General features: G+C 37.6%; 1 protein-coding gene across 2 annotated transcripts in view; it reads right to left on the reverse strand.

Annotated features, from left to right (window-relative positions):
* LOC306873825 (propionyl-CoA carboxylase alpha chain, mitochondrial-like) overlaps window positions 1-18,048 on the reverse strand; it is a 57,702-nt gene that overhangs the window by 18,870 nt on the left and 20,784 nt on the right. For both annotated transcript variants that reach the window (XM_079423319.1, XM_079423320.1), the window contains exons 8-14: window positions 8,745-8,781; window positions 8,565-8,643; window positions 7,571-7,673; window positions 6,397-6,491; window positions 5,301-5,451; window positions 3,611-3,754; window positions 377-451 (exon numbers count right to left, since the gene is read on the reverse strand). In XM_079423319.1, the coding sequence (XP_079279445.1) occupies window positions 377-451; window positions 3,611-3,754; window positions 5,301-5,451; window positions 6,397-6,491; window positions 7,571-7,673; window positions 8,565-8,643; window positions 8,745-8,781 (684 nt within the window). The remainder of the gene's footprint in view (window positions 1-376; window positions 452-3,610; window positions 3,755-5,300; window positions 5,452-6,396; window positions 6,492-7,570; window positions 7,674-8,564; window positions 8,644-8,744; window positions 8,782-18,048) is intronic.

Raw genomic sequence — 18,048 nt, forward strand, 5'->3', positions numbered from 1 at the left:
CACATTTATGGGTTTATGGTAAAATAACTAGAATATAATGTTACAATTAGCCCCAGTCTTGCAACATATATCCTTAAATATCTGTCATTATCATTGAATTTGTATCTATTTTATCTTTTGATTTAAAAGTTAACATGGGTATTTACAAAGGATTAAAACTTTAGTCAGCAAAAGGAAACAAACATACCTCAAATTATACCAATTACAGTTCACTTCACTTCATGTGAAGCAAATACACTTATTTTCCTCATGCAGAGAAAAATGTAATGTTTGGAATAAGTGTCATTACTGTAGTTTGCTTGTGATTCAGGCTGTTCCCATTCTCCACACGAAAACAGAAAAAATAAATAAATTGGCCAAACAGATCGGTACTAACATTGGGCAAGTTATGTGGCTCCTGGTACTGTGACAGCCGGCCGATGGAGGGGAGACCAAATGATTTGTATGGATCCTGAAAAATAGAGAGATAAAGAGAGGAAATATTACTTCTCAAATAAAACAGGAAACAAGAGGTCAAGTGTCTGTCTTTAAAGTTCCCATCTTAACTCGGTTCAAACTGTGGCTCAGTTAAGATGGGTTAACACAGCCTACTTGGTTTCTCTCCTTTTTGTCGGGGATAAACACTTCTGCAATACAGACAATACAGACAATCATGCCGGCACGTTTCAACATGATGAGATGAGACACAAAATCCACGCTGGGCTGGAGTGAGTTCACTGAATATAGATAAATTCAATATTCTCATTATCGGAATAGGTGTTACTCAGGCTTATAAAAATGTCTGAATATAATAATCCTGAGCACACAAAAGACAGGTTGTTAGACATGGATTAAGGTGAGTCCAGGATTAAGCAGATCTGTTGAAGGAGTGAAAATGCTATGCATCCCACCTAATCTGTTTTTAAACCAAAATGTAAAGGAAAATCATCTTAAAGCTGAACGTTAAAGCATTCAATGTCATTTTCTGTCAGGATAATCCATCATCATGAAGACAAATCATTTAATAGGACAGGACCTACTGAAGATTATAAACAAATATGCTGGCAAATATGTCAATAACATTTCTAGATCATGAGATTTCACCCCAAAAACTGAAAAAAAAAAGGCTGAAGCTTAATGGTCATGAACATAATGATACACAAAGCCATTTAGTTAATTTAGTATCACTTATGTAAAACAATGTAGTTTTCCTTATTTATTCTGGGCTGAAATGTCACCTGGGTATGTTATTAACAGGTTTCATCAGATTATCCTATGTACCAAACAAATGCTCTGAAATCCCAGATATGGGACCAATATGGGGTGATAGCTAGAGAACAGGATGGCTGATTTAATGCAGTTACAAAACATAATACAGTTACAGTATGAAGATTAATTTAAAAGGTACATTTACACACAGTTTAAAGGTGGTTTTTAAGGTTGTTCTACACAGCTTGGAGAGGTTTCAAATTCTAACAAATGTTTTTGAGAAGCACAAAATGTGCATATAATTTTTTGCCCAGGACTTTGTATACACTATAGGGATGCTCATTTCGGTTATTTCTCCTAACTAACAGCCAACGCTCTTTAACCCATTATTAACCATTAACCGACAAGATTATTTTAAGTTAGAATTGAATTCAATTAGAAATGATAATCTGTCTATGACCCGTTAAAAATAGGCTACTATGACATTTGTTTTCCGGGGGTTCATTTTACATGCGCAAAAAGCAGCAAACAACAGAACATGAGGATGGTCATATCATATCACATATCGCTTCTGCGAGCGGAGAATATTTAAGCCTAGGCTATATATATAAAACTAATAAATAGGCCTATACGAGAAATATATCTTTACTTAAATAATAAATTAAGAGAACGAAAGAAAAAACTGCAACAAGTAGCCTACGCAGAGTTTCGGTTCATTTTTGTGCTGCACAAAAGGAAACAGCAGACAGCAGCATCCTATTTTTCTTAAGGCCTATTTTACAAAAGCATAAAGATTTGTTTGTGTTGTGAATGTACACAAATAAAAGCAAACCTTTTACAATTCCGATTATCTTTATGACTAAAAGGAGTAGATGCTTCCACTGTTAGAAGGAAAAATTCAAGTGATTGCGCTGGCGCCACATGTGCGCGCACAGTTAAGCTTCGCTACCTTGACAATAATGCAGCCTGTTCATTATCATAATAAAATACAGCCAGTCAAACATATGGAAAAAACATACGGCTCAGTTTAAATATGTCATCAAATCTGAGCCGTTAAGCGTTATCACCATACCGCCATGATGTTATGCAAAACAGTTATTAGAGCGCCAGTGAAGTAGCTACATAATTAATATTTTGGCATTCAAATACATCGTAAATATGGAAATATTTGATTTTGTCGAATGAGAGTTTCAGTTTCGTTTAAGCCTAAATGAATTCGTTTTGGCTTGTCGTTTATAGGTTATAACTTCTTATTTTTTAATTCTTCTTCTTTTCTAAATACTGTTAAATTTAAAGGATTTGTTGTGGAGTGAGGGGAACTAAAATAGCCTAGCTATGTTTACAGTGTTTATTATAATGTTTGTAAACTTTTCGCGTCGGCATTAGGCCTATTTCTGAATTAAATAATAAAATGCGACTTATAACTCTAAAAACACAATTTTTTATATGCGTTTTAGCCATGCAGAAAACCTTTTAAAATATTTAGATAAATTAGGCCTACTGAAATTTTTTTTTTTATAAATGACTTTTAACACCATTTAACTGATTGCAATAATCGGTCAAAATTTTATACAGTCGGTTAACCGGTTAAAATGAACATCCCTAATAGACTACTGTTCCAGTGTTTGGGATCGGTAAGATTTTAATAAAACGCTGCACGCCGGAGATCCGACAACTTTAAGCCCTGTTTTATACTCACCAAAGCAGCGTTTAGTTGATCAAAAGTACAGAAAAATGTAACCGTAATATTGTGAAATACTATTAAATTTCAAATAATTGTTGAATAAATGTAAATCTATTTTAACATGTAATTTATTCCTGTGATGCAAAGCTGAAATTTCAGCAGCCATTACTTCAGTCAGTACCACATGATCCTTCAGAAATCATTCTAATATATTGATTTGCTACTCAAGAAACATTTTTTATCATCAATATTCAAAATAGTTGTCCTGCTACATTTTTTTATTTTTTTTGAGGAAACTAATACATTTTGTTATTAGAAACATTTTATTTTTATATATTTGATGATAGAGAGTTAAAAAAAACAGCATTTATTTAAAATATAATATTTTGTACCATTATAAATTGTCTTTTTGTCTCTTTTAATCAATTTAAGTTATTTTTGCAAATTAAAAGCATTATTATTATTTTAACATTTGAATGGGAGGGGATATTTAAAAGATTCACATATAATGACATTATACATTATTTAAATAAATTGAATAAATCACAAATGAGCAATGTACAGTTGCTAAAACTATATTTTGCACAATATGAACTCAACTGACAAGATATTTAAAATCTCTGACCAGCAGTAGATTTCCTGATTATCTGTTGATTTTTTGGTCATTTTGAATATTGGCCCATGACTGATCTCAGAAATACTCAGATCTTTAGTCACTGTATTGATTTGATGGTTTACCTCAGCATAGACCCTGCTCTCGACGGCCCAGCCATTTATGGGTATGTCAGACTGTTTGTGCTGGAGTTGGTAGCCCTTTGCGATGCGGATCATCTGCTGCACCAGATCCAGTCCTGTGATACACTCAGTGATGGGATGCTCCACCTGAGAGAGAAGACACACTCATTAAAATCCTACAACTAATTGTAATTGTACATGCTGCATCAATCTCACTTTACCAAAATACGCAAAAATTGGAATCTATCACCAGAATTAAAAGGGTTCAAAAGAGTCTCGTTAACCAGACATTGCCGCTAACAACTAGTCATTAACCCTGAGCGGAAATATTAAACCCTTTTCCTGCCCATGCTGCCCCTCCTCATTCTGCGTGTTTTCCTTTGGGAGGTCCACACTAATGAGCTTTATAAACACTTTGATGTCCTCTGTGGCTCTGGGTTCTAATGAGGTGGCAAGTGAAATGATGATGAAGATCAACATACTATACGTCCTAGATACTAGAGTATGTGCTCTGACACATTCAGCTGTGGTGCGTATGCAGCGACGTGAGTTTAAATCATCTCTCCAAACATTCATCCTGGGCTGTGTTCTTTATGCGTCACGTAATACATCTGCTAATGGTGACAATTCCAGTCGTATTAATTAGGTTAGGTCTGCATGTATTTTTTATTATTATAATCTTCAAATCACACCAATCAATATTATAAAAAAAAAAAAAAAATCACAAAAAACAAGATGTAAACTAAAATTATATTTATGTATTTTTTCTATCATTTTGATGCAGTTTTTAACTTCTAAAATCACAAAAATTTTTATACATCTCTACAAGTGTTATTTTAGTATCATTGAGATAGAGTATTAATATTTGGAATAAGTTTATATTTTCTGTTTTCTTTTTAATTTGAAAGTAATGAAAAAAGTTGCCTAGAAAACTAGCCAAACAAATGTTTTTATACTTTTTAAATGAACGTTCATTTTATTTCAAATAACAGAACTTTGTTTTGAATTTTAGTTTTTTAGTAATATTCAGTTTACTATTATAACCCTGATATGTGCTCCCAGTTTCTGTTGATAGATAAAAGACTGATCAAGCAGTTTTGTCATAATTACAACGGGGATATTTAATAACAGCATTAAATAATTAATTAATTTAAAAATTAATAACAGAAAAAGAGTTTCTGGATCTTATAGCTGCCAAAATAAGAGGAATGAATAGACAGAAAGGCCGATGGATTTTCATTTAAATGTGTAACCGTTTATTAAATATATATTTATTTTTTATTATAAGATTTTTTATGATTTTCAATGACAGAGTGGTTAACGTGCTTGAACTTAATATATAATTGGCCTTCATAATTAATTCAATTCTACCTGAAATACAATTGTATGATGGCATGAATTAAAGTTCTCTTAAGTCAATAGAGTACACTTTTTTTTTTTTTGGTCAGAGCAGACAGTACTGTTTAGAATTCACGTCTTCTTGTTAATGTGTGGCTCAGACAAATTGTACAGACAATTTAAGGCTACAATACAAATGTGTTAAATATGATAAACTAAAGGTCCCACTATTCTGTTCCACAAGCACTTAATTATTCCATAACCACAATGTAATAAATAAATTGCTTGTGATTTTCCTCATTTCAAAAACATATATTTCAACAGAGCAATAATGGCGTGTTCCAAACATACAAACCTGTAGACGTGTGTTCATCTCCAAGAAGAAGAAGTTCTTCTTTGAGTCGACAAGAAACTCCACAGTGCCAGCTGAGGAGTATTTCACTGCTTTCGCCAGAGACACGGCCTGCTCTCCCATCGCTCTCCGGGTGTCTGGGTCCAGAAAGGTGCTAACCAGACATACAAACACAAACATATAGCAATGTAGGTAGTTGCATAAGGTTGGTAGTGTACAGTCTGCACACAGCTCTCAACGGAATTCACTGCCTACTTTTTGTTAACAATTTTTGCTGAAAATTATTCATGCTGTAGCAGGTAACTGTTTTCTGAGCTGGCCTGTGCTATACTGCTTTCACTGCTATACCCACTTTCACTTTGGCTGTTATCTGTCTGAAGCATGAGAAAAACGTCTGTTTACCTGCTAGAAACCAGTGTAGGTCAAGTTTAACTGCATTTTTGTTGTTGTACTTGTTACTTATCTTAACTGATTTCATTAAATCAACCAAATTAAATAATTGAATTACATTAAAGGGATAGTTCACCCAAAAATGAAAATTCTGTCATTATTACTTATTACTCATTGCTTCCACTTTGATCTGAACGTAAACAACATGTGTGTGGCATATGCTGTTTACGTGTGATACTCTCCGAAATGGCACCAGGGTGACGCGAAGGAGACGACTTGTTGAATAAAGTTATTTTTGTTTTTTAGCGTACAAAAAGTATTCTCGTAGCTTCGTAAAATTACAGTTAAACCCCTGATGTCACATGGATTACTTTAACAATGTCCTTACTACCTTTCTGGACCTTGATAGTATTAGGATCCTTGCTGTCTATGGGAAGGCCAGAGAGCTCTCAGAATTCATCAAAAATATCTAAATTTGTGTTCCCAAGATGAACGAAGGTCTTACAGGTTTGGAACGACAACATGAGGTTGAGTAATTATTGACAGAATTTTCATTTTTGGGTGAACCATCCCTTTAAATTAATTTTTATGCAACACGGTGTAGTCATGTGTGTTTACCATATTTTTCCCTGTTCTTTCACAATAACTGTCTTGTAATTGTCAGGTTGACTTCAGATAAAAAATAAAAATAAAAAAAAACTACTCAAACCTGGGGGCCTCCTCCACCACTTTCTGGTTTCTTCTCTGGATGGAGCACTCTCTCTCATTCAACCACAGAGCATTGCCGTGTTTGTCTGCCAACACCTGCAAACAACAACAGAAACCATTAGCAAAAATATCCAAAATGTGGCCACTCAGAAAATCCTATGTCACTGTAGAGAACATAATCCATTTTGCATTCATTTTCCCATTTATTTATTCTCTAGGAATCAAACAAATGACCTTTGCGTTGCTTGTGCCATTCTTTACCGTTTGTGCTCCCGAAACGTTACTGAATCTAGAAGCTTTATTTACAATTAGTTGATTAGAATGTGCAACTCAAGGCAAAGCTCTTTACTCAAAGATAAACACAATAATTTTGTGGACTTTCCTGAAGCTCAAACATTAGAGCATGGCGCTAGCAACGCCAAGGTCATGGGTTTGATTCCCAGGGAAAGCAAGAACTGATAAAAATGTGTATGCAATGCAAGTCATTTTGGATAAAAGTGTCTACCAAACACATATATGCAAAAGTGAAAATGAACAAACTGTAAACCGTTATAAAGATGAGAAATGTAAAATTACTATATTGTCCTCTGTTCTATTCTATTCAACATTTTGGGCAACAATCATTATGAATGAACTGGTCTTAATACAGCTAGTACCCACTTAACTGCTTTTCAGTAATCAGTTAAATCTATGGGTGGCCGAACTGGTTTCATCCAATTAATATTCATAAATAGTCCCAGCCTGGCTTATAACTACGAGTGTCCAGCAGATACACTACCACTCAAAAGTTTGGGGTCAGTCACATTTTTTAAATTGTAACTATATTTCACATCATTGCAGTTTTACTATGTTTTTGACTAAATAAATGCAGCCCTGGGGAGCATAAAAGAAACATTTTAAAAATCGTTCTGTTCCTAATTATTATTATTATTTTTTTATTCTTTCACAACTAATGAAAAAGCTTCTAAGGAGGATCTCTCATTATCCTGGCTGAAAGAGTGCCATCTAGTTGGAATCTAGGCATGATATTTTGAAGGAAATAAAATATAATTTGAATTTATTTAACATTTTTGAGTCTTTAAATACATGACGACTACACTACTATTCTAATATTATAAAAGCATTCATAAAAGTTCAAATAAACCCAAGGAAGGTGGCGATTATCCAACAAACACCTGAATCTCAATATGTCTGGGGTTATCTATGAACTTCTCAATCAGTAGACGGTCATCTCCAAAACTTGATGCTGCTTCCTGAGAGGAAAAGCGAAAGCCTTCCCTGAAACAAAATATCAAAACTTCATAAGACTTCATCGCTTAATAATAACCAACATTTTAAGTTCAGAAAAAATGCACACAATTGCATGTTCTTATAGTGATATTTGATTATTCATCAACTAATTGTGTGTTATTAACTTCTGTTTATGTTTAGTTATAATAAGGTTTTTATTATTATTATTAACTTTAGAAGTAACTACCATTTATGTCTGGTTATAGAGAAATGAGAGACGAATGACTGACTGTGATCTACCAGATCTTACTACAACTGGCTAAACTGCGTGGATATCGGTTTAAGTGGCTGTTGTAAGAGAACTTGACATCTGTGGCAAGAGGCTTCCTCTTTAGCAGATAAGCATCTATTTGCCTGAGGACTCTCACTCTCTCTCGCTCTCTCTCTGTCTCTACTGAATTGCATGACTGACTGTTTTGCCTCTAAATATAAATCCAAATTAAATCTTAAACAAAAGCCTGGAATCAGCTTACGGCAATAAAAGACACAATTAACAGCAACATGTTCCACTGAAGTTTTTATTAATATTCTCAAGAACAGAAGAAGATAAGGAGGGAGGCAGAGAGAGACACACAGAGAGAGTCTAAGGGCTTGATTGTAAATGGAAATATGTAGAGTCTGTCTCTTAGTTTTTTACATGTAAATGTGGATTACAAAATGAAAAATGACAAAGCTCTGGTCTCTTAGTTTGTTTCCATTCCTGATTCCTCATACCACTGACCCAAAACAAATTCATTTAATTAACTAATTAGTCTAATAAAGCTTAGAACTGCTCAAATAAGAACCTTACACTGACTCTCTCCAAAGAAAACTTACACGGCTCTCAGGTTCTGAAAACAGCTAAAAAACATCCCTAAATCTGCTTTTCTCACGTCTCACCTGGTTTCCTCCTCATTCCAGGCAATCCTCATCCCTTTCCCGCCTCCACCAGCGGACGCCTTTATCATAACAGGGTAGCCTTCAAGAGATGGACACAAATTTTGAGTTTGCTTTATCACATCACCTTATTCTTGATAGATGAAAACTACTATAAAATGCCCACATTTTAATGACTCTTACCAATTTCTCCTGCAATTTTCACAGCCTCTTCTGCATCCTGAAAAAAAATAAAAATAAATCATCACCTTGCTTATGCATATCTGTTTGTGAGAAGCACATAAGGAAATTCAGTTCCTCATCTTGTCCAGCAGGGGGAGCAACATAGCATAGTAGTTTTTATTACCAAGACAGTTTTTGTGATTGAAAGTTAATGTTCAGATTTGACAAAAGTCACCTGATTAGCAAATCATATCGATGATAGTTATGTTCAATGGTTTTAACCCTATGAAACCAAAAGACTGATGTGTGTTTCTTCATCTATGAGCACTTCTGGATCAGAGTTCATTTTTCAAAAGACAATTATTATTTTGAATGTAATAATTTTAAGACGGATTTTCAGTTCCAAATTAAAAGCTTGAAAAGTAGAAAATAAATAAATAAATAAATAAATGAAGGCAAAAGGTAAAAAAAAAACCCACAATAGTTTAAAATGGGATTTAAATGTTATTTAAATTTGATCTAAAAATTGTAACATTGTGTAACAAAAAGAAAATAGCTGAAACTGGTTTGTTTTAATTGATATAACAACAAATCAGCACCTGAGACAATGATTGAAGTGACTTAAAGAAACCCTAATTCAAGTCTTATACTTGTAACTTGTATAATATCATTTGAAAAGTTCATCTATGAATTATCTAATGTGCTTTGTTGTATAAATAACATTACAAATTGATGTGTTAAGGCCCACTGTTACATTTGTGACATAAGTTTTTCCATTTTCTCGTGAAAAAAAAAAGTTGGAAATAAGAAATAAATTAAAAGAAAATATTAATTATTCAATTATATCAAATACTTGGAAGACTGCCAGATTTACTTTAAAACTGCTGCTGCGATTCCTGTCAGATTGCAAGTTTAGTGACAATAGGTCATATTTAATTGCTTTAAACAATTGTTGCAATTAAGCAACTGCAAATTGAAAATGGTGACGAAATAATTGGTTTACAAATAATTATTGAAACAGTGAAACAACCATTGAAATGTTCTTTCTCACCAGATGTCAAAACACATTAACAACAGAGATCTACACTAGCATTAAATGAAGTTAAGCTGAGGTGAGAAATCCAGCAGAAGGGACTAAAGGAGAGATGTTGCGTGTATGTGAGAGTCAGACTGTGATCAGTGCGCTGATGCTATCAGGGTCGTTGAGGAGGTTCACAGATGGTACTGCCCATACAATCAGAGTGTCATGCGGCACATCTTTGCTTTATAGAGCCCTATCAGCTCAGGAAGTGTCAAAACGACCACTACACATGGCCATTAAAGGCCATTTAAACAGCATGCAGGAGGAGGGGATGGATGGGGGAGGGAGAAAACAAAGAGAGTTGAGTTTAAAAGATGCTTTAGAGGACTGATATGTAGCTTTATGTGTAGTGGTGAAAAAGTGTGGGGTCAGTAAGACATTTGAAAGAAGTCTCTTCTGTCACCAAGGTTGCATTTATTGATCAAAAATTTAATACAAAACAGTAATATGTTTTAAATATTATTGTAATTTAAAATAACTGTTCTTTGTGAATACATAGTAAAAAATGTAATTTATTCTTTTAAATGGACAGCTTAATTTTCAGAAACCGTTACGCCAGTCTTTAACATTTATTATTATTAAATTCAAATTCTTATATTAGTTATTGAAAATAGTTAATATGTTTGTAGAAACTGATTTGTTAACCAGACATTTCATGTAATTTTACAGTAAAAGGCTGTTAATTGTACAGTTTTCAGAAGTAAAAAGGGACACTGCCAGTCAAACGTTTTTGAAAAGTAAGATTTTTAATGTTTTCTAAAGAAGCGCACCAAGCCTGCATTTATTTGAGCCAAAATACAGCAAAAATAGTCAAATTTTGAAATATTTTTATTATTTCAAATAACTGTTTTCTATCTGAATATATTTTAAAACCTAATCTGTTCCCGTAATCAAAGCTGATTTTCAGCATCATTACTCCAGTCTTCAGTGTCACATGATACTTCAGAAATCATCCTAATACTCTGATTTGCTGCTCAAGAAACATTTATTGTCAAACATAACTATTATTGTTGAAAACAACGGAGTATCATTTTTTCAGGTTTCTTTGATGAATAGAAAGTTCAGAAGAACAGCATTTATTTGAAATAGAAATAGTCTGTAACATTACAAAAGTCTTTATCATCACTTTTGATCAATTTAAAACTACCTTGTTAAATATAAGAATTAATTTCTATATACATAATCATCATCATAATAAATGTTTCTTGAACAGCAAATCATCATATTAAAATGATTTCTGAAGGATCATGTGACACTGAAGACTGGAGAAATGATGCTAAAAATTCAGCTTTGAAATCACAGGAATAAATTACATTTTAAAATATATTCAAATAGAAAGCAGTTTATTTTAAATAGTACAAATATTTCACAATATTACTGTTTTTGCAGTCCTTTGGATCAAATAAATGCAGTCTTGGTGAGCAGAAGATAATTATATAAAAAAAAAAACATTAAATATGTTACTGTTCAAAAACTTTTGACAGGTAATGTATAATTTACAGTCAAAAACTGTGAACTGATATTCCCAGAATTCTCTGTGTGACACTCCACATTTGAAAGTATTTTGTGTAAATAATCATGGTTCTTAATAGTTTTTGTTATCAGTTATGTACATTAGGGTTTTATGTTACATCATCTGTTGTTTATTGAAGGTTTATTGCATTATTTAAGTTTTGCGTGTTACCATGATTGTGTTTTGTGTTTGTGTGAATGACTCCGTGCACATTCTGTATATTAGTATATACTTCAGCTTGTGGAAGAGCTACTTGTGATGCACTTTGATTCTTCATGCGGCTTTCTCTTTTGCCACCTGCCTTGTGGTGTTTATCAGTATATGATAAAGGTACAAAACAGATTTTATTAGCAGTGTTGTCGTTGAATTTACTGGCTTACATTTAAAATTTCTTGTTTGTAAATTAGTTTTATACTGTACAATTTACAGTTTTCTCAATAAATGTGTTTACAGTTTTTCTGTGTTTTTACAAAATTGTAAAAACTACAGATTTTTTATTTTACAGTGTAACAACCTTGTTAAATAACAGTATTAAAATCCATATTGTTGGGGATGGTAGTCTATATGTGGCAACTTAGTGAATTGGTGAGCATTTGTTTTGTGATGAATATCACAGTCTGCGCTTGCCACAACAATCGCCCCTGCTTTACCATGTCTTTCCATTAGACTTTGGATTTAGCTCCTGTGCAACATGAAAATAATAAAAAATACAATCTACAGTTCATAAGAGAAAATAGCAGAAGCTGCACCATCTATTAGATTATTTCTGCCACTAGATGACATTTTGACTAGGCGCAGATCACATGGACAGAGACAGCAGGATGAAGGCTCTTTGCCCACAAACTGCATCCCACTGTCATGTACTGGTGGACTTGGGCAGCACAGACTGCTGACGCTGTATGCCAAGAGTTGTTTATACAAGGTAAACACAGGCACACAGAATATTCAACTAATTTTTTAGATGACTGAGCAACTTTTAAAAGACCTAGTAAAGAGTGTCTGAGCTTTCTTGAGTCATATCCAAGGTCAATACCACAGGCACTAAAATAATGGCCTTTTTTTAATTAAATACCTGACAAATAAATATCTGGAACATAGGGGTGTGTGATATGGCGATTGTTGATCGCGGACGATAAAAATGTTTCCACAATCTGATTTTGAAGAAATATCACAGTATCGTGCTACAGCGCACATTCAATATACTGTACAGTGTTAACTCAGCAGGAGAGTTACACTCACGGGAGACTGCACTTATTCGCAGTCAGAAAAGTACATTATCTGCATCTGCTTTAAAGTCTTGCCAGTTAAACATTTCATTCACGCGCTGTTCTGACGTGTGTTTTTTCTGAGTGCGTACATGTTAAGCACACGCACAAAAAGCCTGTCAAACAGCGCCTGATTACTGAACTAAGTTATCTTTTGCGCTAATAGCCTACTGTCATAACACACAAGGTTTACATATAGACTCAGTTGGTTATGTCTAAAATGAAAGTAAACAGTTGAGAGAAATACGGATACATGCCTGTATATTAGATGCATGCAGCTCTTAAAGGGACAGAATAAACATGCTGTTGACTGTCATTTAAGGGATAGTTCACCCTAAAATGTAATTTATGTCATTATTTACTCACTCACATGCTGTCCTAAACCTGTATTAATTTCTTTCTTGTACTGAACACACAAGATGATATTTTGAAGAACATGGGTAGGCTAACCACAAAATTGCTCTCCACATTGAATTTGATAGTAGGAAAAATACTATGGAATACTATTTTCCACGTTCTTCAAAATAGCATTTACTGTATGTTCGGCAGAAGAAACTCATTCAGGTTTAAAAACAACTTTTGAATGGGTAAATGATATTAATAAAACAACAAAACGAAGACAAAAATCACTCACTACTCATGACTGAAAAACTTTAATGCAGTTGCTTTAGTAGGAATAAGTCTACATAGAAGGGGTGTGCCATATAAATAAAATAAATAAAAATAAAAATGACATACGGCCAAGTATGGTGACCCATACTCAGAATTTGTGCTCTGCATTTAACCCATCCAAAGTGCACACACACAGCAGTGAACACACACACACCGTGAACACACACCCGGAGCAGTGGGCAGCCATTTATGCTGCGGCGCCCAGAGAGCAGTTGGGGGTTCGGTACCTTGCTCAAGGGCACCTCAGTCGTGGTATCGAGGGTGGAGAGAGCGCTGTACATTCACTCCCCCACCTACAATTCCTGCCGACCCGAGACTCGAACTCGACCCTTTGGATTACGAGTCCGACTCTCTAACCATTAGACCATGACTTCCCCACAATCATACAGTCGTGTTTGGGCGAGGATCACGCTGTGTCTGAGCACGCTGTCTTGAGGGGGCAGTTTGCGTGCAAGAAGGGGCAGCCATCTGCTTCCCGTGGTTCGGGACCTGCCGCTACTGAGGCGCGGAGGAAACTGAGTTCATGTGGTTCACAGGTGGACCTGGCTGATAAGTTGGATAAGGGGCTTTACCTTTCTCGCTCATCGGTCAGGGATGAGAGCGAGCTGCTGGATGACAATGTGATTTCTCTGACATCACCTGATCCGGCAGCCAGTGCTCTGCTTGGCTCCGGCCAAGAAGAGCAGGAGATGTTGGATGAGGAAGAGGATGCTTATTCTGAACCCTCTAAATCCTCCTGCCCTGCGTATGATGAGCTGTTGGAGGTTATGGAACGCGCCACAGCGAGGTTGGGACCTGCCGTGGAAGCAGGCTAGGAAGGTGGCGCCGCAGGGGTTGTCTCGATGAGCGTTACCTTTCTGATCATAGCCCCCCAGCTCAAGTGAGCCTTCCATTCCTTCTCGACCTTTATAAGAATAAGCCATTTTCCTCGCGCATTCATAGATTCCAGCATACTAGTTATGCCAATATTGAGGGGGATGCATGAAAACCGCTACGAGAGGATGCCTCCTATAGAAGAGATCTCTCTGCGGGTTAAACATTTTCCCTTAAGGCTCCCTCCCTGCCATCCAGGCCCCTTCAGAATATATCTCGTCTGAATGACAGGGCATACGCAGCAGCAGGTCAGGCTGTGGCCTCATTGCACACGATGGCGGTGCTTCAGGCCTATCAGGCTGATCTGCTGAAAGACCTGGGTAAAGGTCAGGGGCTTTCCCCCTGACGAGGTTGCGGAACTGCGGCGTATCACGGATTTAGCTCTCCACGCCACCAGGCAAGCCGTCGCTGCTATGGGCATGTCTACGGGGGCCATGGTGGTGACGGCGAGACAGCTGTGGGTAAACCTGGCTGACATCGGGAAGGAAGAGAAGGGCTTTCTCCTCGATGCACCAGTTTCGCCTTCCGAGCTTTTCGTTACTGGTAGAGAAGTTCAGGGAGGCAAAGGTGCGTTCAGCTGCCTTTAAAACCTGCATCCCACAAATGTCCAGGTCCCAGCCCGAACAACAGTGGGGTCCTGGCCCGTCCTGGTCTGAGGATCGGAGATGGGCACAGAAGGCTAGTGTTGTGGCTCGTGCCCCTCCTCCACCTGCGGGTGGCTCCAGGAAATGGCGCAAGCCAAAGGGAGGTCGGCAAGGTCTGAGGGAGGTGATCCAGACGAGGCGTTCCCAACGTTCTCGTCCCGACCAGAGTAAGGATTGAGACAATCTACTCACCTCCTCCTAGGGTACATCTGCCCTTACCTTCCCTCCCTAATTCCCCTAAATTTTCCTTCTGCCCACATGACTGAGGTTAGGTGGAACCTCCTGCACTCGCAGTGCCGTCTCTCTACTGGACCTATGATGTTCTTGGTTATGTTCTATGATGCAAAGAACTGCCTAACTGATGGTCCGGACTTAGTCTTCGGACTAGTCTTCCAGTGCGTCCGTAAAGAGTATTACCATGCGAAGGGAACAATAGTGGGTGAGTATGATTTTTTTTTCTGAAGTTATGGATCTTGTAATCTGTTTGTGTTGCAGTATGTACAGTTGGTTTTGTGTGTTCTTTCTATGTTTCAGGGTTGGGTCCTTTGCATTACCTCCCTGTTCGCCACAGGACCCCTGCTTGCCGCTCAAGATGTCTCATGATTGTCAACTTCACAACAGAGTCGCTAGGTGCTACGAGGTAGCCTCCTTGGTCGCTGGGTCCACGCTACATCACTGCAACCCCAGGGCCGGTCGATCCTTCTATTCAAGTAACCTACAGGTTGGCGTGCTCTCTCACACCCTGTTGGCATTGCTCTGAGGAGCTGCATGTCCAGGTCGTGCTATCCATATCCTGCCCTGAGGGGCCTCATGGGAGCCTGTTTAGCCCTCTCTTGTGTCGAAGCTTCTATGATTGAGGCATAGAGCAGCTTCGCTTTCTATTTCTACTCTGCCCTCACGGCTGAACAGTGAATTATCACTCTGAGGAGTCGTAACAGCTCACTGTCCATTTGAGGATTTTGAGTGAGGGGTTTTCTGACAGAAACCCTTCCTGAGCGGGCTCTGAGGAGCAGTAGCAATTCAAGTATTGGACCTGTGGGGACTAAGCGCCACTGTTGGCTGCCCTGAGGAGCCTAGGTGCTTGCCTCAGCCCAAAGGCTGAGGATGCTGGTGCACATTATGTCACATGAGTTGTTCAAACTCTTTTCTGTAAGAACGTTCGATCCCCCTCGAAGCCGGGTCTCGCTCCGATACCCTTTTCCGGGTATTCATCTCAGGATATGGCAGTGCTCACCTTGCTAAGGCAGGGTCCTTTGAAGCACGCCATCCTTGCAGGTACCCACCCTGCGGCTGCTGTGTGCTCGCTTCGCCTAATGGGGCTCTTCCCCTTTCGAGGCCGAGCTCTCCATCTTGAGCTCCATAGCAACTTCATCGAATAAGTCGGCCGCTTGCTGCCGCCCGATGATTTAAGCCTCATTGATGTGTACGGGGACAATGTTCCTTTCAATGTTGGAGGTTGCCTTCAGCACAACTGCCCTATTCAGGTTTTAAAGCTCCTTGGTCTCCTGGAGCTCCATAGAACATCGGCTTTAGGTCGTCAGGCCTCTTTTTCCCCTGTAATGTCTCTCCTCATCAGATGAGCATGGCAGTGCTCCCCTCGCTGAGGGTCTTCTGCAAAGCATGCCATTCCTAGTTGGAGCGCGAATACCTCTCTGATGTCAAGAGATGGACCTCCGCTCTCCTCAGCTCTGGTTTACCATACCAGGTTGTAGCCCCTGGTGGGATGCTGGTGGATTAAGCCAATATCGCTCCCCTCGTGAAGGGAGGGTCCCTTATGAGCATGCTATCTCCTGATGAGCTATCAAGTTTCCTCTTATTCAAGAAGAGTTGAATTTCTCTGCTCCGGGGGGGCATCCCACTCAGTGATAAGTCACTGACAGCCGCCTGGACGTCATTGGGGCAGCTCCCTCACTTTGGGTGGAGCTGGTACTTAGTGCTCGCCTTGGTACTTGGCTTGCACTCCCCTCAGCATGGCAGCGTGGGTATACCGTTCCCCATAGCGACCCCTAGAGGATGCAGTTCTATGTTCCCTCGAAAGGGAATGTCTCAGGTTACGTATGTAACTATGGTTCCCTGAGAAGGGAACGAGACACTGCGTCCTCTAGCATCATCGCCATGCTTCGGACGTAGCTTCAGATGAAAAAGCGGATGTTTGTATTCTACTGGCGCCCTTTATACTGTGGTATAAAGTGACGTCATAGGCTGTCGCCAGCCAATGTTATTGTCGTTTTGAATGAAGGCTTCCGAAGGCGGCGTTCCCCATAGCGGCCCCTAGAGAATGCAGAGTCTCGTTCCCTTCTCAGGGAACCATGGTTACATACGTAACCTGAGACGTTTTCTAAAGCACGCATGAATTGCATGTGTTGAAACAGCGGCGCTGTCTCGTTAGCCAGGGTTCAAAGTCCAAACCGCGAGGGAAATCTGCGCTGAAACGGTGTTACTCGTCAGTTGCTCAGTAACACTTTTATGAATTTTTACAAGGCATGTGACAATGTGATACGTGCATCTTCCCAAATTAGTAATGAGAATAATTTATAAATCTTCTGCTGTCAACAAAATGTACTACTGAGAACTTCCTGCGGGTTTCCGTCAAAATAAAAGCTCCATCTACATTCATTGTATTTGCACTAATAAATACTGCTGCCTGCCAGCTGCAAATCACTAATAAAAAGTTGTTCCATATTTTTTTTGTAAATCGTCATAAATATCATTATCGCAAATATTCTTGAAATACGTTGATATAATTCTAGGCTATATCGCCCACCCCTACTACATAGTGTTTTATTTTTATATTTGTTCATTAAATTTCTTGAATGCTCCTGTTAAATACACCTATTGTGCATGAAAATAAAGCACTGTCTATTTTATGTGTATGTGTGTATTTGTAATGCGTATCTTTGTTCTTATTTTTTAATAAAAAAGATAAAATAATGACAAAGATTATCTTCGCCTACTTTAGCCTAAATATCTGCCATTCTTTTGTAAACTGTGTTACCCTGTAAGGCTTTGTTTTTAAAATAGGGAAATTAGTTTGGCTGTAATGCTCAGACAACTTGCAAAATAGTAAAACCAACATGACAAAGAATTGTGATAAAATCGTAAATCGTGATATTTCATAAAAAAAAACGTGATTTTATATTTTTGCCATATCGCCCACCCCTAATGAAACACATGAAATTCAACTTAAATGCTTTTTCTATAGGCAAGTTACATATACATTATCGTTCAAAGTTTTGGTGTCAGTAAGACTTTTTTTAAAGAAATTAATACTTTTGCT

The sequence above is a fragment of the Barbus barbus genome, assembly GCF_936440315.1.
Source record: "Barbus barbus genome assembly, chromosome: 8".
Taxonomy (NCBI): domain Eukaryota; kingdom Metazoa; phylum Chordata; class Actinopteri; order Cypriniformes; family Cyprinidae; genus Barbus; species Barbus barbus.